The 22,061-nt window shown below is 43.1% G+C and overlaps 2 protein-coding genes across 12 annotated transcripts in view; one reads left to right on the top strand and one right to left on the bottom strand.

Moving 5' to 3' along the window:
- The window catches only part of GLYR1 (glyoxylate reductase 1 homolog), a 30,574-nt gene extending 23,920 nt beyond the window's left edge, over positions 1-6,654 (top strand). For 5 of the 9 annotated variants that reach the window (XM_039492682.1, XM_039492680.1, XM_039492678.1 and 2 more), the window contains 7 exons: positions 968-1,067; positions 2,315-2,425; positions 2,774-2,875; positions 4,292-4,454; positions 4,956-5,135; positions 5,644-5,768; positions 6,173-6,654. In XM_039492682.1, the coding sequence (XP_039348616.1) occupies positions 968-1,067; positions 2,315-2,425; positions 2,774-2,875; positions 4,292-4,454; positions 4,956-5,135; positions 5,644-5,768; positions 6,173-6,247 (856 nt within the window). In that variant the 3' untranslated portion in view covers positions 6,248-6,654. The remainder of the gene's footprint in view (positions 1-967; positions 1,068-2,314; positions 2,426-2,773; positions 2,876-4,291; positions 4,455-4,955; positions 5,136-5,643; positions 5,769-6,172) is intronic. The other 4 variants (XM_039492681.1, XM_039492676.1, XM_039492677.1 and 1 more) reach the window with 3 other exon arrangements.
- The window catches only part of UBN1 (ubinuclein 1), an 82,917-nt gene that overhangs the window by 60,070 nt on the left and 786 nt on the right, over positions 1-22,061 (bottom strand). The window contains exon 2 of one of the 3 annotated variants that reach the window (XM_039492672.1): positions 21,276-21,414. The exons of the other annotated variants lie outside the window; for them this stretch is intronic. Within the exon in view, the coding sequence (XP_039348606.1) occupies positions 21,276-21,307 (32 nt within the window). The 5' untranslated portion in view covers positions 21,308-21,414. The remainder of the gene's footprint in view (positions 1-21,275; positions 21,415-22,061) is intronic. 3 annotated transcript variants of the gene reach the window in all.

Here is a 22,061-nt window from a genome sequence, read left to right as displayed (position 1 = left end):
TCTCCCACCTCACAGGAGCACGTGAGCCTTCTGGTTTCTTCTAACGTTCCCCTTCTCCTTTCTAGAGTGACAGGAGCCAGAGCTGGGCTTCCTGTTTCACTCTGTGACTTCTGTCCTGTTCAAATGCAGATCAGGCTCTGGTCTGTTGTTTGCCGTTAGATCAGTTCTTTCTCTGGGGATGTCAGTTTTCAGCCTTACTCAAGGAGACCCAAAGTAAAGATGAAATTATTCAGGTAAAACCCTTTCCCTGAAGCGGGGCAGGGAAAAGGGGAGGGGGATGTCTCTTCAGCTGTGAGAAACGGAAATGGGCAAATCCTGTTGTTGAAGGAACTAGAGTGACTCATTCCGACCCTTATACGTTGGTTTGCTTCAAAAGCAGCATGTACAATCAACTGTGAACCAAAGGGCAGATGTAAAGCTGAAACTGAAATGCATCTGAAATGGCTTTGTTCAAATTAGCATTCAGAAATGCTACATCATGGGGGATAGAGACATAGTTCTCAGTGTGTAAACTCTGAAGCGTAATTTAAATCTACTCTTACTTAGTATTTCAGGGTCTTCTACTAGCATGTCATTTTTCTGCAAAATGGCATGATGTATACAGGATCCCTGGAGCCATAGCTGCAAAGAAGTTCCTAGTGTGGAGTAATAGGGAAGGAACTTTTGCATGTTGACTATAAAAATTTTGACACCCATTAGGCAACTACTGTGCTGAGATCACTGCCACTATTGTCTTGTTTCCTTGTGCTCGAGTACCAGCTTGCTCTTCATATAAGCTTGAACTCTGCCTTTGGAAACAGGTGGATTCATAAAAATGCTCTTACTCTACCTGAGAGCAGTGGCACAAGTTCTTGGTGTGTTGGACCTCCGTCATGTGATGTATAGTATTTTCACTGGCATCAAAGTCTGACATCTGTTGTCTCCGTGTGTTCCCTTTTCTTCACTGATGTGTCTCTCTTTTCCCCAGGATAGGATTTCTGGGTCTTGGCCTGATGGGAAGTGGCATTGTCTCCAACTTACTAAAAATGGGGCACACGGTCACTGTATGGAACCGGACTGCTGAGAAGGTAAGTGTGTCTGCGAGAAGGTGTGGGATGAAGTCTTTCACAGTGGGACCTGTTTAAGTGCCTTAACATCCAGAAACGTGTGCACCTGCTTGGAGGAGTGGAATGCATAATACCATTGGGTTATTGTATTCAGGTAGAACAGCCACACTGGTCATGGTGTGGAGCTGGACAGCCAAGAAAGGTTTAAGCAAGTTCACTCTGTGAGAGATGTGCCATTTGGATGAGACTCTCCACCCTGGCACCCTGTTGTGCTAAGCTGGAATATCTGCTTCATCTTGAGAACCTGAACTGCTGCAATGAGGCTGAGGTAGTTTTCCAGGTTTCATCATCAGAAACTGATTCAAGAACAGCCAATTGGCCATATAATGTTCATAGTATCCAATGTACTATTTCCCTTCCCTCCTCCACTTTTGGTGGCCGGTGGGGAAGAAAACACCACACAGTATTTTGACCCCAAAAGAACTGCATCAGTGTGACACCAGTGTCTGAGCATGGAGAGAAATTACTGTCTTTGGCAACAGGAGTCATTTGATGTTCAGCACAATTCATAATGCTCTAGAAGGTGACAGAGTAGTTCCAGGCTAGGATTTAGATTCTTTAAAGTGTTTTTGAATACTAAGGTTGGTGTGTGTGTATAATCTCCTTTTTTCATGAGATCATGGCATAGAGTGATGTAGATATAGATAGATATCTATATAGATACACACACACACACACACACACGCGCGCGCGCGCACAAAATAGTGTGGCCATTTTTCGTATGGATGACAAGACCCCCCTCTCTCCCCCCCCAAACACCGATGGTGGCAGAAGGCTGACCAGCTGAAGAAGCAGACAGTCTAATAAATAAACCCCACATCGTTCTCAGTACTGTGGATATTCCTGCTGATAAAAGAGGAGGTGCCATTTGACAGTCATCTTCCAGCATTTTCTCCCCTTCCCTCAGACTTTGGAGTATCCAAATCTTCTATGACTTCACACAAGATGCACCTCTCCCTCCCCCTTTCCTTGTTCTCAGAACGTTTTCCTTCTCTTGTACTCTGTCCCTGCCTCCTGGGGTTCAGGAATTGTTCAGGAGGCACCTTGTGCGTGAGAGTCTCCATAGCGGTCTGCCCTTCTGCTAAGACACCAGGCCTGTCTCACATCTGTCTGGGCATGATGGTTAGTGTGTGTATTACGGCAGTGGCTTAGAGGACCTGTTGCTTTGTGCTTCCTGCTCCTTACATTTGGATCTGTGACTTTTGCAGTGTGATTTGTTCATCCAGGAGGGGGCACGGCTGGGAAGAACCCCCGCTGAGGTGGTCTCGACCTGTGACATCACCTTCGCCTGCGTATCAGATCCAAAGGCAGCAAAGGATGTAAGGATTATCTCTTTCTTTCCTAACTGGACTGCAGCTTAGAGTCCTGACTTGTCCTGCCCTACCCAAACCCTTTGGACAGTCACGGAATACAGATTCCTGGTTCCACTGAACACATTAGTCAGGCCCATTCCAATTGCCAGACATCACAGTAGTAATTTTTTGAACAAAAACATTGCTGTATCCTGTACAGGTATTTGTTTATATTTACATTGAGAGCATAGACACTTCTGGAACCCTTCCAGTAGACTGGCACAGTAGAGTCAGGTTTGTTTTAACTGCTGACATTGAAGGATTTGAGTTTCTTTGCAGACACTCTATTGCTTTACCCCTTGTCTATTCCCACAGCTGGTACTTGGTCCAAGTGGGGTATTGCAGGGAATACGCCCAGGGAAGTGCTATGTGGATATGTCGACAGTGGACGCAGATACTGTCACAGAACTGGCCCAGGTAACTGCCTTGGACTAAACATCTGACATTCACCGCATTGGAATTTTTATTGTTTCAGGGGGTTAACTCTTGTTTGCTGCAGTACTGGGAGATACCCAGGTCTCTTCTAGGGAAAGTGCAAGCCCAGAAAGAATGAAATAAAGTAACTTGTCAAATGATGTCCAGTTAACAAACTCAGAACAGGTTTGCTCAAAGGATTATGTACAGCAAACTGTATAATTTCAGTTCTGTGCTGTCAGCTGACTAAACTCCAGTTCCTGAGAGAGTTCCCATCCTCCATATTTACTTTCACAGTAGAAGCTTTGGGGGAGGGGGAGAGAAGAGGTTTGAGAGTCTTATTGGTGGTTAATAAGTTTCCCTCTGTCTGTTCAATAGACAGAATCTGGCTATTCTTTGGTTTGTTTTTAAATACTCGAGGACATGGGAAGGAAGCTCCTTCATGTGCCTGGTCTTAAAAATATTTACATCAAGGGAGACCCAGATATTTCTATCTGTATCTGAGGGAAGCAAGGTTTCAACCACTTCTAGCAGAAACTTTGGTTTCCTACCTTGACCTCTCAAGTCCATATGCCTTTGTCCTGAAACTGGATTTGGTCCAGGCCTAAAAGCAGGAGGACTGAGCAGTACAATAGCGCACAAAATTTAAATTGGTGAAATGTAAGGTCATGTCTGTTGGTGAAACAAAACGTAAACTTCAGACTGCAGATGTGCTATGAACTAACATGTTCCTGTCGGGAACAAAGGTCTAGGAAATCACTAGAAGATCTGTCAAAGGCCTATGGTCTTGGGCCTGCACTCGCTTTCATGGGCAGCCAAAGTAAAATTTAAAAGAAACTGTTCTATGGACTTAAATGCCAGGATATTTCCATCCTTTAGACTTCCAAGCCCTAGTCTTTGTGTTTCTCCTAATTTAGGATGGTGCCGGTGAAATAAACACATCTTATCATGAACAAGGGCAGAGTCCATGGAGTGGTTTTCTATTCAACCAACTGCTTTCTAGCACCTCTTCTCCCCCCCACACCCTTATATAATATACACTTTCAGTGTTTTCCCAAGTTCCTTAGACTTTTCCAGTGGCATGTGATACAGTCACATGTTTTTCAGATACTGAAATGTATAGTCCTCTAGTCCAGCTTTGTAGGGTGGGGAAACATGAACAGAGGTACGAGTACATAGCTAAGGCAAGTTCCTGGGCTAGGGCACCTTTTGCAGTACTCTGTTGTATGCTATTTTCTGTTCTGCAGCATTTCCATTCTTCATCTTATCTGTACGTGTAGATAGTTTCCTTTGCCTTATGCTTCTGTACCTAGTGCTAGAAGCACCCTGCATGGTGTTCTTGTTTGCCCTGCTGCGTACACAGCGTGTGTCTGTTCTGTTTGTGCATAGCTAAACAGAGTATGTTCTTTTTGTTTCCAGGTGATAGTATCCAGGGGTGGTCGCTTCTTGGAAGCACCAGTCTCAGGAAATCAACAGCTGTCTAATGATGGGATGCTGGTGATCTTAGCAGCTGGAGATAAGGGTTTATATGAGGACTGCAGTAGCTGTTTCCAAGCAATGGGGAAGACCTCTTTTTTTCTAGGTAATTGAAACACCAGGGGCCTTGCAGTTTCTCAGTCAATGCAAGGAGCAGGATTTCCAGCAAGGAGTCTCAGGGGGACATATATCCTCTTTGCAGACCACTGGTAAGAGGTTGAGCATATCAGCTGGTTGTCTCCTCTCTCTCTCTCATGAGGTATTACAAGAAACTGGACAGGTACATGGTCTGTCTAGAATTGGGTTGTGGGTTCTGAAGTTGGCTGAAGCTCCTGTTTGAAACACTGGAATTGGAAACATGTTTAGGGTGAGGTTTATAACTAGGGCTGCATGAAGCTTTTTAGTTCAAACCATACTTTTCATCATGGTAAGTTTCTCCCTACTCCCCCAAGACAGTGGCCCTAAAGATCAGCAATCTGTAAGACCAGGGGAAGGGAGAGCTACTAGGGCTGGGGGATCTTGTGAAGTGTCTAGGATTGCTGATGTTATGTATATGGGGAGCCTGCCTTGCTACGGAGGAACGTCCAATGGTATGTCTCTTTCACAGGTGAAGTAGGCAATGCTGCCAAGATGATGCTGATTGTGAACATGGTCCAAGGTAGCTTCATGGCTACGATAGCAGAAGGACTGACCCTGGCTCAAGTGACTGGTCAGTCCCAGCAAACTCTTCTGGATATCCTCAATCAGGGACAACTTGCCAGCATCTTCCTGGATCAGAAGTGCCAAAGTAAATTTTCCTCTTGTTTTGTCGTAGGCCATGGTTGTTGCCTTAACCTAGCAGGTGTAGGCAGAGATGATGGGAGGGGGAAGAGTAAACATCCCATTTGCTATCTGCCTGTGGTCCTCGGAATTTTCTCTTGATGGCCCCTTTACATCGGACTTGACGTGAAAGGTTGAATTCTATGTCTCCCAGCATGGTAAGGGCTTCAGAGGACACAGCACCTGCAGCCAGTGTCTCCTTAGGACTGGTGGTAAGGAGTTCACTGGGCAAGGTGACAAATGAAATGAATGGAAGTCTACCCTAGGAACTGTTTGGAAGTCTGGGCTCAGTTTGACAATTTGTGGTAGTGAAATTGTTTGTTGTGTTGTGTGTGACTGGAAGAAGGGACAGGGTGGGGAATAGGGAAGGAGCAACTTGGGAGTTGGGGATGGGGAAGTGAAGATTTATGTTGAATTGCATGCTGTTGAGGTATTTTAGGGTTGATTTATAGTCTGACTGTGGCCTCTCTTTACAGATATCCTACAAGGAAACTTTAAACCTGACTTCTACCTGAAATACATTCAGAAGGATCTTAGATTAGCCATTGCACTAGGTGATTCCGTCAACCACCCTACTCCCATGGCAGCTGCAGCCAATGAGGTGAGTCACTTAGCATCTCAATTTAGTGTGTGGACCTGTCTTCTGCAGGACAGAGCTGGAGTCTTGTTGGGTTGGGAGGGGCTGCTTCTCAGCAAAGGGGAAAATCTAGGAGGGAAGGCTGCCTTGAGACAAGGTAGCAGGGATTGATGTATATCTTATAGTATGATGGATGAAATGGAGACTTAGGGAGATGGGTTTGATGGGAATTTTACAGATCATTTGTGCCCAGAGAAGATGACACTTAAAGTGCTTCTGCAAGATGTGTGTGTTCTATTCTATGTTGTACTAATTCCCCAGTGCAATGTGTGCAGTGCTCTGGTTAGTGATGGCTACTCAGTAGTTCTGCTGGATGCAGACTTCCAGGGAAAAGTGTAACTGATCCTTTGCCCCTTTCTCTTCTCCAGGTATACAAACGAGCAAAAGCATTGGACCAATCAGACAACGATATGTCTGCGGTGTACAGGGCCTACATCCACTAGGCTGCACCATTCTTACTGTTAATACCATGATTATTAATTAATATTATGATGATACTGGGTTTTAACTCTGGACCAGTCCATCTCTGTCTCTCCATTTCCTTTTATACACAAACTTTGTTGAGATCTGCCACAAGGGCAGCTGCTGCGGTGAGCCTTCCCCTGGTGGCACAAGGGGGAGGAGGGGGCTCGGATTGTTGCAATCTGATTAGAACATCCATGCCATGCACTGGCAGTCACGGAACAGAATGGTGGCGGCTGGTTCAGAAGCTCTGAGGCAATTCAGCCAGAATCTGCTGCTTGGCTTTTTATTTCTCCTTTGTACGCTTGTCCAAGATGCTGTTTCTTACAATTGTTTCTCTCCTTTCCCATGGGTAATATATGCATTGGCCTCTCTGCATCGAGGGACAGTTGTAATACATCCCATCTACCTGTGAATATTAGTAGAACCCTGAGTCCCAGTTCTGGGGTGAGAATTGCTCCTGCTCATCACCCACTGCTATAGAACAAAGCACCTCCCAATGGAAGTTCTGCAAGTTGACAGGGCTGTATGTAAGCTGCATGCAACACTGTCTGATCCCCCAGCACCTTGATGGAGGAGCTCCTCATACTGATGGGAAGAGCAAGCTGTATTCATGTTTCTCCTCTACAGATAACTCTAGCTTAGGGACCACAGGTCATGGTGGATGAGAGACCCGGATATAAACACAGCCTCCTAAAAGGCTAATCACAGCTGCACATCCCTATAAACAGTGTTAAGAGATTTATAGGGGTTTGCTTAAAAAAATCATAAGTAAAAATTCAAAGATTAAAATTGAGTCAGATTTTTTTTCTTGGTGAAGGAACAAACCTTGAGGTCCTTCCTGCTCTTATTTTATGTGGATTTTTTAAAATCATCTGCAACCTTCACTTTTTCCTAACAGTTATTTACAAACGCTTCTTAGGTTCTGCCAATATCCCAAGTAGAGTCATGAATCTGACTGAAGGGTCTAGAGGAATGATCATAGGGCCAAGAGACAGAAAGTCGTACAGTTCCAGTCCATGCTGTTCATCTGTGGCCTTCAGGTGGTCATTTTAGCTCTTTGCCTCAGTTTCCACATCTGTAAAAATGGGCTTGATATTAACCTACCTCACAGGGATGTTGTGAGGATTGATTAGTGAACTTTGAAAATGTAAAATTTCACGTACAAGTGCTGAGTGTTACTGTTATGGGCACTGCACTAACATAGCATAATATCTCTTTTGCTGCAGTTGTGACTGCTTGGCAGGATCCCAAGTTTAAGGAAGGCCTAGTAATAAAATGGGAGCCTAAAGTGCTGCTTAACTTGAGCCTAGAAGTGTTGGAGCTGAATTGCAGAAGTGAACTCACGAGAACACAGAAAAATTTTTAGTGCCGAAGGTGAAGAAAGTCAGAGCCCAAACAATGCCTGAGTCTGTAAAAACACAGAGCTTTGTTATTTTAATTCTCTCAGTATTAGCCTTTAAGGAGGGTTTTTGCATTTTGAACTCAGAGAATGAAAAGGTTAGTAAAACACCAGGAACCAGCTTTCTTGGCTGAGATCACTCCCCACCTCCTTAGGTTGGGTATCACTCTCAACTTTATGCTGGAATTCTGAAGTGAAAAAGAAAGCAAAGGCAGAGCAGGCTGCGTTCCACTAGGTTCTTAAGGGCTGCTTGTCCTCTACCATCAGATCCTGTTCGTTGCATTGGCTAAGAACAAACAGCCTTGGAGCCCACCTTGGCATTGTTGCCCCCTTCTTTGTTAAGGGCTGTTTAGGGGCTGCAGTGTTGTTTAGGGAAACCCTCTGATAATCCTGTGACTCAGGATTTCTTTAATTGAAGCAGATGCCTTGTCTGCAATGGGATCTATAAAGTTGTGGGTCTGGTTGATTAAGAAATGGGAACTTATCAGGTATCCATTATGGAATATAACATCCAACTCCTCTCTAAAGCTGTAGATGTGACTTACGTTTTAAATACTTCACCTCTTCTGATGACCCATTACTGTTTGTGAGTTAACACTGTATTACACATCCCCTCCTATGGTAAGCATCTCCCTGCAGTAAGAGATCCTGTTACACATCACTTTGCGTGATTATCCATTACTGTGTTTGTGCACAATCCTATATTATATATATATATGTCTGCTCATGAAAACCAGTCATCCTGCACCTAGGTATCCTACGTTAAATGTACATGTAACCTTACTTGCTACTACCTGTCAGTCTGCTTTTGACATCTTGTATGCACACTTTACAATCACAATAAATCCACAGTCAGCATTCAAAATCCTTGGTTAAACGCATCACAGTTGTAAGATGGTGCACAGCTTATGTCAGTTTGAGGTGTATGGGGAAAGTTACTCACCTCTTCAGTGTGCAGGAGATGGATCTTAGAATTTATGCTCCACGGTGTGTCTGTTAGGGACACTTGGTATCTGAGCTGGTACAATGGAGGGCTCTTATAATGTCCCTGCAGAAGCCTCTTGGAATAAATTTGGGATGAATGGATCTGAGCCAGTGTAGTCAAGGATCTCCCTGCATTATACTCTGGAACCAGTTGGGGAGAAGGAGCTCTTAAGTCTTGTGATCCGTGTTCGATGGTGAATTCAAAGAATTATACATAGAGGAAAATAGTTCCTGGGTCACTGCACTGCTGCAGGTTTGTTTGGTCAGAAACAGTCATGTTCTCAAACTGGGGATCAGAATGTACATGGGAGTGGCAGGGCAGAGCAGCAAAACACTGTAATTTATCCTGTAAAAGTCTAACTGCAGCTCTCTAGCTAGATGGATACAGATCTGCTGGAGGGTGTGGTGTTTCCGGCAGGACTGTACAATTATTGATACACAAGGGAGCAGAGAGCGCACTCTGAAATAGACATGAAGCATGGGGGAGGGGAGGAAATGGCAAAAAATGGACTGTTTCAGATGCCATTTTAGGTTCTGGCCCAGGAGTTGGTTTCACTTGGATTCTTGTATTTATCTCTGTCTGTAGTCTCTGAACACGAATCCCATTCTGTTTGCAGGCCTGAGACATGCACGGGTGGGAAGGGGGGAAGCTGTGGATTGAGAGATGCTATAATGAAACTGGCTAGTCAATGTTGTCTTAATATTGTTGGCAATTCTGTAAAGTTCCTTTTTATGAGGATTTCTGTTTTAGCAATTTGCTTTATTTTTTGACCCCTCTCCTTTTTAAAAAGAAAATGTGACACTTGTGAACAGCTTGTAAAGAAAAGCAGTTTCCTTTTGTTTCCTCAATGACAGATCCTATAGGTAATTAAGATTGTGAATTTTTATTTTTTGCCTTGTTTTTAATTAACGTTTGTCATTCAGAATAGGATGTGTGATAATGTTTAAATGGCAAAACAAATTTTTTTTGTGCAATTAACAAAGCTACTGGCAAAAGAAAATAAAACCTTTCTTGGTAACACTGTGTTCTCACGGCTGTTTCTAAGGCCATCTCAGGTCCATCCTCTGGCACTCTCCATTCCATACACAGATTGTAACAAGCTGTCCTATACCTCACCTAGCTCAGCAGGCACAACTGTCATGTAGAACCCTGGTCCTGCAATGAGTTGACCCCTGTGCCTTTGTGGAACCCCAATGAAGTCACTTGGGCTCTGCAAGTGCAAAGGTCTGCTCACATGGAGCTAATTGTGGGACTGAGGCCTAGTATAAGAATAATAAATACAAAACTGTCCTGATGCAACAATTATTTCTCTCGTGACTCCTAAATATGGAGCTTCTGCAGACCGTGGGAGGCTGGCACTGCAACTGCTCCCAGCCATCTAGAATTTCCTTCATCCAGAATATGCTTTTAAGAAGTCACATTTATTATTTGTATGGCATAAATGGTGAGGGGCTTTCCAGGCAAGCTGTGAAGATAAGATCTTTTAACTGAAGAGTTTACAATCTAGAGAGGAAGCCGCAAAGCGCTGTGACCCTTTGAATTCTGATATTGTCACCGTTCCTTATTGCGAAGTTAGTAGCTGAAAGCCTTTGCTATTGCATGGGTGTAATTTGTAAATTCATGTGCTTAAAAAGAGAACTTTTTAAAAATTGGATGGTAACAAGACTGAATCCCAGGGATGTCTGAACATGGTGGTATTCTAAACAACAAGGACTTTCAACCATGCTGGTAACTGTTTTCATCACTTCACATTGACTCAGTGGACATTCTAGGCTTAAGAATGTTTGGGGTTATTGTGTGTGTGCTGATTGGGTGGGTGTGCTGACTTGTGAGTTTTGTGCTAGGGAGAGTTGTGTGGATTTGTGCAGGTCATGAATGGGGGGGTGCTGTGGTGAAAACGTGATAATTGTTTTGTGTGGGGGTGATATTGTGCTGGGAGATTTGTGTTGATTCAGGTAGGTGCCAAATGAGGGGTGTTCTCTGTGGTGAGGGGCTGTGTGTATTTGGGGTTATTGTGTATGCAGGTTGTGGTGATTTGTGCCTGGAGGCTGTGCGGGAGATTTGTGTGGCTGGCAGTTGGGTGAGGGTAATGCACCTTCTGTGCAGTCTCCCCCATACAACTAAGGAAATTTTTGCAGGCAATTTAGCCCTAGAGCAGTGGTTCTCAAACTTATTTGATCAGGCCCCCTTTCTTTGTGTCTGAAGTTTATTTCCCCCCCTCCCCGTATATATACCACCACTCAGCTCTGGAGGCAGAGTGAAGAGCAGCAGCAGCTGGCTGGGCACCCAGCTCTGAAGGCAGCGCCACACCAGCAGCAGCACAGAAGGAAGGGTGGCAATGTGAAAAGTGATATTTGTCACCACTGTTCACAGTAGACCTAGTGTCCCATTGCCAGCCTTACTTCTGCACTGCTGCTGCCTCCCTGGGGCTGACAACTGGAGCCCCACCACCTCCAGGTGAGGGATTGCGGGGCTCATGGAGTCAAAACTATTTTTTTTTTTTTTTTTTTTTGCCCAGAGATGATGCCCCCAGCTCAGGGTTGAGATTGGCAGTGTGGAGAATCTTGTATTGCTGATGACCATGCTGTACCTGTTCTTTGGCTAAATAAGGCTGTAGTTAATCCAGGGTCCCAAGTTGCTTGGATGGTAGGGAAGGGTAAGAGCTGTCCAACCTTCAAAGCAACCCTAATGCATAAGTTCCCTGCTCTCAAACTGCTGTGTGTTTACCACTCTGGTGAAATGGCCCCTGCTGAAAAGCAGCCACTGGTTTGTGTCTTTGAATTCTTTGAATTCACTGGTTTGAAGTCCCTGGGGCCCAGTGATTTCCCTACACCCCCTCCGGGGGGGGTGTACACCCGCCCTGAATTTTCCCAACCACCCCCCCCAGTTTTGTGAGCTAGTTACATACCAATTTAGTGACTGTTTGGAAATCTGAATTTAAACTGAAACATTAACACACACTTTAAAAGCTTATACAGTGTATGATAAAATGTGTATCTGAAAAAGTATAATACATTTGAAAAGTATGAACATAGACTAGCTTCCTTGCTTCCTTATACAGCTGTTTTTTATGACAGTGTCAGTGCATTCATTTCGGTGATGTTGGCCAACCTAATAATTTCAAATGATGATTTGTAAGCAAAGTCTAAATGAGTTCTCCCTGACAGCTAGTGATGAGCTGGGGGCTAAGGCTTCAGGGACAGATTATATTTACATTCACACCTAATCTACCTAGGTATCCAGCAAACAGAGCTGTGTTGTCCAAGTGATAGATTTTGGCTGGGGTTGGGTTACAAACCACTTGAATGTGGGGGGAAGGGGGGATGAAATGTTGTTCTTATTGATGAATAAAGGGCAGTAGAACTGTACTTAGTCTGTGATGTGGAACTTAGTCAACTTGTGGAACTCCTTACCTGAGGAGGTTGTGAAGGCTAGGACTATAACAATGTTTAAAAGGGGACTGGATAAATTCATGGTGGCTAAGTCCATAAATGGCTATTAGCCAGGATGGGTAAGAATGATGTCCCTAGCCTCTGTTTGTCAGAGGATGGAGATGGATGGCAGGAGAGAGATCACTTGATCATTGCCTGTTAGGTTCACTCCCTCTGGGGCACCTGGCATTGGCCACTGTCGGTAGACAGATACTGGGCTAGATGGACTTTTGGTCTGACCCGGTACGGCCATTCTTATGTTCTTATGATTTGAAGGCATCAAGAGAGAGGGTGGGGAACCTGTCCCTCTCCACTGTTTAAAGACAGAGCTGATTAGGCTCCATAGATAGTCTTTTGTTCTGTTAAGTGACCACTGCAGCCGAAATCACTGACAATCAGGTCTAAGTGCTTAGTCCTGTTGTGGGGACAGTGTTCCTGTGGGGACAGTGTTTTTGTGTAAGAGACAGCCCAGACTGCACTAGCAGCGAGGTTCCCCACTGAGGGCTCAGCTGAAATCACTGAGAGCTGGTGGAACCTCAAGAGACCAACTCGCAGAGGTCACTGTGGTAGGTGACAGCAGAAGGTGACTGTGCAGGGCCATTGGCAACAGAGTGGTGGAGTGAACGGTGGCACAACGAACAGCCGTGGCCAGAGCAAACTGTGCCTTTTTGTCCCCCACCTGGAAGGTGTACTCACGTGAAAGCACCTCTGAACTCTGAGTCTCCACTGACCAAGGACAACACCGGTGAGTGGAGTGCGGTGGAGGGAAAAGTGAGGGGCATGTTAAATAAACATTTGTTTGTTGGACTATATTTTAGTCACTTTGCTCCAGAATGCTAGATTTGTGACTGGGAATGGAAACTTATATAAATATGTTTCCCAGTAGGCCAAGATTTTTAAAATGCATTATTTGCCAAGGTTGTTATCTCACATTGTTGCTATCTTGGGAGGTCATTATGTTGGGGAGTTTCTGTACTAAACATTTTTATTATAATTAATTTTTACATAAGAATGGTCATACTGGGTCAGACCCGTGGTCCAGATAGCCCAGTACCCTGTCTTACAACAATGGTCAAGGCCAGGTGCTTCAGAGGGAATGAATAGAACAGGGAATCATCAAGTGATCCATCCCCTGTCGCCCACTCCCAGCTTCTGGCAAACAGGCTAGGGACACTCAGAGCATGGCGTTGCATCCCTCTCATCCTGGCTAATAGCCACAGATGGACCTGTTCTCCAGGAATTTATCTAGTTCTTTTAAAATCCTGTTATAGTTTTGGTCTTCACAGCATCCCCTGGCAAAGAGTTCCCTGGGTTGACTTTATATTGTGTGAAGAAATACTTCCTTTTGTTTTTTTTTAAATCTGCTGCCTATTAATTTCATTGGGTGACTGCTAGTTCTTGTGTTATGTGAAGGATTAAATAAAATTTCCTTATTCACTTTCTTCGCACCAGTCAAGATTTTGTAGACCTCTATCATATCCCCATTAGTCATCTCTTTTCTAAGCTGAAAATTCGCAGTCACTTTAATTTCTCCTCCTGTTTCATACCCCTCATCATTTTAGTTGCCCATCTCTGTACCTTTTCCAATTCCAATATATATATTTTTAGGATGGGTGACCAGATCTACACACACTATTCAAGGTGTGCATGTACCATGGATTTATATAGAGGCAATATGATATTTTCTGTCTTATTATCTATCCCTTTCATAATGATTCCCAACATTGTTTGCTTTTGTGACTGTTGCTGCACATGGAGTGGATGTTTTCAGAGATCTACAGTGCTCCTGTTCTTTTTAAAAAAGCAAACAGAATCACTGAGTGGATGTTTTCAGAGAAATATCCACAATGATTCCAAGATCTCTTTCTTGAGTGTTAACAGCTAATTCAGACTCCTTCATTTTGTATATATAGTTGAGATTGTATTCCAATGTGCATTACTTTGCATTTATCAACATTGAATTTAATTTGCCATTTTGTTGCCCAGTCACCCAGTTTTGTGAGATCCCTTTGTAGCTCTTCGCAGTCTGCCTGGGACTTAACTATCTTGAATAGTTTTGTATCATCTGCAAATTTTGCCACCTCACTGTTTACCCATTTTTCCAGATCATTTATGAATATGTTGAACAGCACTGGTCCCAGTACCGACCCCTCAGGGATACCATTATTTATCTCTCTCCATTCTGAAAACTGATAATTTATTCCTACCCATTGTTTCCCATCTTTTAACCAGTTACTGATCCATGAGAGGACTTTCCTCTTACCCCATGATGGCTTACTTTTCAAAAGTCAATTTAAATTAAATACTTTTTTTAAAAATGTATATTTTTTTAGAAATCTAGACCTGTTATGTATTTTGGTGTAACTTGCATTATTCTTATGTTAAATTTGCATAATCCTAACAAAACATTTACTTTATTCATATCTCTTTTATATATCTCATTGGTCCTGACACCCCCCCTGTAAATTCGAACACCCCCCCCTAATTTCAATTCCTGGGGAAACCACTGCTGGGGCCAGTATTAAAGCAGCAGAGAAGCAGCTCACAGAAACACAATCATAGAATCATAGAATCATAGAATTCAAGATCAGAAGGGACCATTATGATCATCTAGTCTGACCTCCTGCAAGATGCAGGCCACATAAACCGATCCACCCACCACTCCTCCACCGACCACCAGCGACCCTGCCTTAGCCAGCGACCCCTGCCCCAAACCTTGCATTGCCAACCTTCCCCACCCATTCCATTCCTTCCTCCCTCAAAAATTCTTCCCCGACCCCAAATATGGGCATGGCTTGAACAAGAAACAAACCTGGAAAAGGTTATATCCAACCATTCACCCATTGTACTATTTATACCATATACCCCACTTGACCTATATATTAAGCCCCACCATTATCATATCATTTATCCTATCATACCATCCCCTCTTAATCTTAAAGTCATGGACTTCTTAGTCATGGAGTCCCTTTTCCCCCTTTCCCTCTGTCCAGCTGTTCCCCTGTGATATGGTTAACCTGAATAATTTAGCCTGAATTTTCGCCCTGACTGACTGACAGACTGTATCCCTCCGTCCGTCCACTCGTGCACTCAGCTGAATTCTGAGCTCTCCTATTCTTTTCCCTTCCCTGGTATATATCCTCTGATATACTTAAAATTCTCTCATTCTATCTCTCTTTCCTTCTTTTCTCTAAGAAAAGCCAAGCTCCTCTCCTCAAAGTCTCCTTTCAAAGAAGGCCTTCCATTCCTCGGATCATTCTAGTGGCCCTTCTTCTTTGTACATGTTTCTTCTTCACACTTCTCTAAAAAAGCACACACAACAATAACAATACTCTCAAAAATGCCTCCTATATCCCTTATATAACCTCCTACTCCCACCTCCTTATCCCTCCTACTATAAATACTCCCAAGATTGCATTAGCTTGCATTCAGCTTCATCATCACACATCACATTGCCTACTCATAGTCATCTCACGATACCCCAGGACTCTAGGTCCTTCTCCTCCTCTGTTTACTTCCAACTGCTGCGTCCCAGCTTTATACTAAAAGTTCTTGTTAGACATCCTAAAAATGCTCCCTTACACTTCCTCACTTGAATGTTACTAATAATACTGTTTTACAGGTCACCTGTCATCTAATCTACCTGGAGAATATCCTATCCCTCATCTTCTTGACAACACCCCCCCCCACTCATTCAACTTTATCAGCCAACCCACTCAGCCCTGGTCTCTTGGTTCCCAGGTCAGCAATAAATGAAAAAAAACCCAAACTTAACCAGCCTTGAGGAACTCACCTCCAAACTCCAACCCCCCCCGGACTCTTACCTTCTATACCCTACCCAGTCTCCCTTCCCCCTCTCCCCTTTCCCTCCACCTCTGGATTTTCATTTTTTTCTTTTTAAATTTAATTTCTAATTCGGTAATCAATCGTACCTAATCATGATCCAGATATATGAGAGATATGAGATGATCTTGTGAGATTCTAAATCTAAAAAATCTCTCTCTCAAAAAGAATCAAGTTACGATTTTTCTACCGTAACCTCCAAATCCATGCTGTAATCTATCCCAGTGCCCATGCTCTGAACCACTCTCTCTTCTCTTTTTTTTTTTTTTTTTCCATGATACTACATACTACAGATGTTAGACTAACAGGGCTATAATTTTTTTTTTTTTTTTCTCCCTTATAGGAACTACATTAGCTAATCTCCAGTCAAAGTCCAGTCAATCCGATTTAATATTATATTTTTTATTTTATCGCTAACGGGCTAGCAATATCCCTCACACCCCCTTAATATTCTAGGATGAGATTTATCGGCCCCCGATTTACTTTGTTAAGTGTTGTTCAAGTTTTTCTTACTCAGATACCGTAATGTCTACCCCCATATATTCATTCCCATCGGTCCCTCTACCACTATTCCTTAGCCCTTCATTATCCTCATTAAAGACCGAGGCAAAGTATTCGTTCAGATATTGTGCACAATCAACACTCTTCTGAATTTACAAGATCTCTGGAGAGCTGACAATATCCAATCCGTTTAGGAGGCTTTATCACCATTATAATACTGCCGGAGGAGCAGGGGGAGTGGAAGGAGCAGTATTTCACATCCTGTCTCTGGTCATCTGCATGAGGAGTGGGTGTGTCCCATGTTAGAACACTTTTGTTCCCATGTAAATCAGAGTCTCAGGCCTGGTCTACACTAGAAAATTAGGTCTGCTTAACTAGGTAGTGGGTTGTGAAAAATGCACACCCCTGAGCAGAGTAGTTAAGCCAACCTAAGTCCCCAGGTAGACAGTACTAGGTCAATGGAAGAATTATTCTGTCAACCTAGCTATGGCCTCTCAGAGAGGTGGATTACCTCTGTTGATGGGAGAACCCCTTCTGTTGGTGAAGGTAATGTCTATTCTGAAGCACTACAGTGGCGCTGCTGTAGCGTTTCAAGTGTAGAAAGCCCTCAGTAAGTGAGAGTTCATTTAAATTTTCAAGCTTGAGTCATGAGATCAAAGTAACTTCCTTAGGAGCTTCTAGTATTGTCTATGCTTGAGGATTCTTATTAGTTCTATGGAATATCCTACAGCAACAGCTCAGTAAGATTTCTGTAGGGTTTTATAGTACCATCCTTATCTGTACTATAAAACAGGAGAAACCTACACTTCTGAGATGCTACCTTTTAGCTAGTAGTGATGGCAGCAAGTCAGACAAAATGGTTGAGTGATGGCACTTCTCAGAAAGTTCAGCCTTGCTTGGTCGTAAGATCAATAAACAGGCAGACTTAGCAAGCCATGTCCTGTGTTGCCCAAGCAACAGTGCTGCCAATACTAATAAAAAACAGTCCAGTGCCAACAGTTGCTTTTAAACAAATGTTCTTCTGCAATGTTTGAAACCTAAACAGTGCAACAGTCAGAGTCAGAATGTGCAAGTGGCTGCAAATCAAGCGAAATGGATTTCACTTCTGTTATCGTGGAAGTTGGGAAAAAGGAAAAATGGTAAACGGCAGCAAGCGACAAGACAGTCCAGTTCTCGTAAAATTCCTTCACTTTTAATCATCTCTAAGAAACTGCTTTTCAGTTTAGTTTTAGAAACTTTCCCAAGGGAAGATAATGCACCTTGGTATCCATGCACATTAGGAACTTATCCCCAACCCTCCCCCTGCCCTTCCCTTACTCATACCACAGTTCAAACACTAGCCTGAATTAATCTGTAAAACTGCTCTCTGCCTGCTAGGGATGCCAAGAAAGTGCAGACCCAGTATGATGGAGCTCTCAAGTAACACTAATTCTGACTGTTAATGCTCCAGTGATGAAGTTAGAAAGGATATTAGTTCTCTGCAGGGATGGGTGTGTATCTTAGACAGGTCAGTGAAGGCTGATGGGTTCAATCTTACTTATTGGTTTTGTAAATTCTGAAACAAAACAGCTTCCAGAATCAAAGCTCTTAACTGGAGAGTTCAGGATATAGAAGATGGTACAGGAACGTTCATCCTAACAAATTTTGCTCATGCCTGGAAGATGTTCTGCCTGTAATTAGTTTGTTACACTTCTGCATTCACACACAGCTGTTTTTAAATGTAATGGTGTCTATATAAGGTGAGAATTAAGCACCTGACACTGGAGGGGAGAGGCTGCCCCAGGAAAAACTATTAAGCCCTCCTCCCCCCCTCCACAGAATAAGACAAGGGATATTAAGCCCAGAAGAAGGTGGAGCTGTGGGAGAGGTACTAATGCACTCTTCCAGCACATATTGTGCAGCCCGATCTATTATTATACTCCTTTTTAAAATGCCCAAATATCTGGCATGTTCAATGTTAATATAATGAGACAAGGTGGGTGGGTAGTATCTTTTACTGGACCAACTTCTGTTTATGAGAGATGAGCTTTTGAAATACACAGAGCTCTTCCTCAGGTCTGGGAAAGGTACTTAGGCTTTCTCTACACTAGCACTTTTGTTGGCAAAACTTCTGTCAAGGGTGTGAAAAAAATATACCCCTAACTGACATATGTTACACCAACAGAAGCACTGATGTGGACAGCCCTATGTCGCCAGGAGATGCTCTCTTGCCGACATAGCTACCATCGCTCATTGGAGGTGGTTTAATTATGTTGACAGGAGAGCTCTTTTCCATCAGTGTCAAGCAGCTACAAGAGCAATCTTACAGCTGCATCGGTACAGTTGTGCCTTGTAAGCTCGCTAGTATAGACATGGCTTTAGTGTCTCACAAAGTTATGTATTTAAGCTCCCAGGCTCATTGTGACAGGTTGGATCACAGAAACCCTCTTGGGAGCTGCCACCTGATGTGCCAAGACTACTTCTGCCCCTGCTTTCCCTGCCAGCTCAGGACTCCAGCAGCCTGTCTTGCTGAGCTAGACACTCCCATCTGCTCCAACAAAGACCCAGGGTCTGAATTACTTGCCCCAAAGCTGCAGGTTTACCTGAAAGCAGCTCACAGAAGTGTTCCTGTCTTTAACACTCAGATGCCCAACTCCCAATGGCGTCTAAACCCAAATAAATCCATTTTACCCTGTATAAAGCTTATACAGGGTAAACTCATAAATTGTTCTTTCTCTATAACACTGATAGAGAGAGATGCACAGGTGTTTGCTTCCCCCAGGTATTAATACATACTCTGAGTTAATAAGTAAAAAGTGATTTTATTAAATACAGAAAGTAGGATTTAAGTGGTTCCAAGTAGTAACAGAACAAAGTAAGTCACCAAGCAAAATAAAATAAAATGTGCAAATCTATGTCTAATCAAACTGAATACAGATGCTTCAGTAAGTTTTTTTTCCTCAGACTGGCCACCTTCCAGGCCTGGGCACAATTCTTTCCCCTGGTACAGCTCTTGTTCCAGCTCAGGTGGTATCTAGGGGATTCTTCATGATGGCTCCTCCCCTCCCTTTGTTCTGTTCCACCCACTTATATATCTTTTGCATAAGGTGGGAATCCTTTGTCCCTCTCTGGGTTCCTACTCCCTCCTTCTCAATGGAAAGACATCAGGTTAAAGATGGATTCCAGTTCAAGTGACATGATCACATGTCACTGCAAGACTTCATTGTCCACTTGCCAGCACACACGTATACAGGAAGACTTACAGGTGTAAAGCAGCCATCTGCAGACAATTGTCCTGGTTAATGGGAGTCATCAAGATTCCAAACCACCAATAATGGCTCACACTTTGCATAATTACAACAGGCCCTCAGAGTTATATTTCATATTTCTAGTTTCAGATACAAGAGTGGTACATTTATACAAACAGGATGATCACACTCAGTAGATTATAAGATTTGTAATGATACCTTACAAAAGAAGCATGAAGCATATTTCAGTTACATTATATTGACTCTAGCATATTTTCTTACAGTGGCACAGCTGCATCGGTACAGGTTTGCCACTGTACGCCCGCTAGTATAGATATGGCTTTAGTGTCTAGCAAAGTTATGTATTTAAGTTCTCAGGCTCGTCTTTTGAAAGTGTTGTGCAGATTTCCTTTGAGGATGAGGAGTGATAGGTCACATATAGAGCAATCTCTTTGTGAAAAGTGTTCACCCACAGGTGACAGGTTTTTTTTGTCTTTTATCATTTTCCTGTATGAGCTTATGTATGAGCCTAGTGATTATCTGGTTTCATTCACATTACATCTCTACCTCAACATAACGCGACCCGATATAACACGAATTCGGCTATAACGCAGTAAAGCAGCGCTCCGGGTGGGCAGGGCTGCGCGCTCCGCCGGATCAAAGCAAGTTCAATATAACGCGTTTTTGCCTATAACGTGGTAAGATTTTTTGGCTCCCGAGCACAGCATTATATCGGGGTAGAGATGTAATTGTTGTTGAGGCATTAAGTGCACTGAATGAGGTACGCCACATGTTGTGATAGGCATGTGTAGGATCCACAGATCTTGAAATGTGTGTTGTGGAGAGGTATTGATCAGCGTAGCAATGGACTTATGTCTGCAGGTTTTGCATGTTATTTTGGCAGGGTCTGGTGCCGCTTAGAGTTGGTGTGTCCTGGTCTTGTTATAGTGTCAAACACAGTCACCATTTCACTGACTAAAGAAAACGTCTCAGCACCTCTTGGAATCTCTTTCCTTGCAGATATATCCTCAACTCCTTAGTGAAAGTCCAAGACAAAACTGGGTAATGAAAGCAAACTTCTTTTGGCATCTAATAGAGATGAATTAATCCACAAAACTGAGCAAGCAGTTGCAATGGCCCAGAACATTTTCCGCTTTTGAGGTTATGTCTGAGTCCCTTCCGAACCCCTCCAGCAGTAACAACCTGGCTCATTTCATATCTTCAAACCTGAGCTTTTTTTTCTCTCTCTTCCAATGCTGTGCTAATACCTAGAGGTGGCATCCAAAATCAAAGCTAGGCCAACTTTTTTTTTTTTTTTTGTTAATGGCATGCAACAGAGAACTGACTGCTTCTGTAAACTCACCCCAAAACTTTTCAGTTGTTTTGGAAGCTGACACCAGGTGCGTTATGCAACAGCTGACAGAGTATTCTAAACAAACTTGGCCAAAAAATCTGTTCTGAACATGTCTGAATGTTATGCTTGTTTTCACTGAATAATTCATTTAAATTATGTTTTGTGGTATTAGATTAGCTCCATAACAATAGTAATTGAATAACTTATTCAATAGATATTCTTTTCTGTAGGTGGCCAGCTCTGAGTATTGGCATGTAAATACTTACTCCAGGTATTCCTCTTTGAAGTTAATATGCATCTAGGCCTGCTGGAAGTAATCTCTTCTGAACAAAGTTCTTCACTCCCTTTCCCAGTCCCAAAGCAGGGGAGATCAGCTCTGCAGGATCAGATTATCCCCTATTGTAGCTGGAACAAAAGCCAGTCCAAGAAAACAAAAACATCCTGGAAGCTGGCTAAGAGCTGTGCTATTTGAAGGAATTAGATTTGCCCTGCCCCTCTTAAGAAAATGTACAGTAGCTAACATCATGGCTTGGGAGATCAATAATGTGACAAGCAGCCCTTTTCATTTCTACATCAGGGGTTTGAATCTGGCCAGAGTCAATTGTAACCAGAAGCTGTTCCAGGATTGCTCCAGTAGTAGCCCTTGTTTACTTCTCTGATTTTTAAAGAAAACCAATGCTCTAAGCAAGTGGTTCTCAACCAGGGGTATGCCTTCCAGGGGGTATACCTTCCAGGGGGCATATCAACTCATCTAGATATTTGCCTAGTTTTACAATAGGCTACATGAAAAGCACTAGTGAAGTCAGTACAAACTAAAATTTGATATATACAACTGGTTTATACTGCTCTATATACTATACACTGAAATGTAAGTACAATAGTTATATTCCAATTGATAACAGGTTTCAGAGTGGTAGCCATGTTCGTCTGTATCAGCAAAATGAATGAGGAGTAACTCGTGGCACCTTAGAGATTAACACATTTATTTGAGCATAAGCTTTCGTGGGCTAAAACCCACTCCATCAGATGCATGCAGTGGAACATACAGTAGG

This window comes from Mauremys reevesii, linkage group 10, assembly GCF_016161935.1.
Source record: "Mauremys reevesii isolate NIE-2019 linkage group 10, ASM1616193v1, whole genome shotgun sequence".
NCBI lineage: Eukaryota > Metazoa > Chordata > Testudines > Geoemydidae > Mauremys > Mauremys reevesii.
The sequence above is the reverse complement of the archived record's forward strand: the minus strand, read 5'-3'. Positions and strand labels throughout refer to the sequence as shown.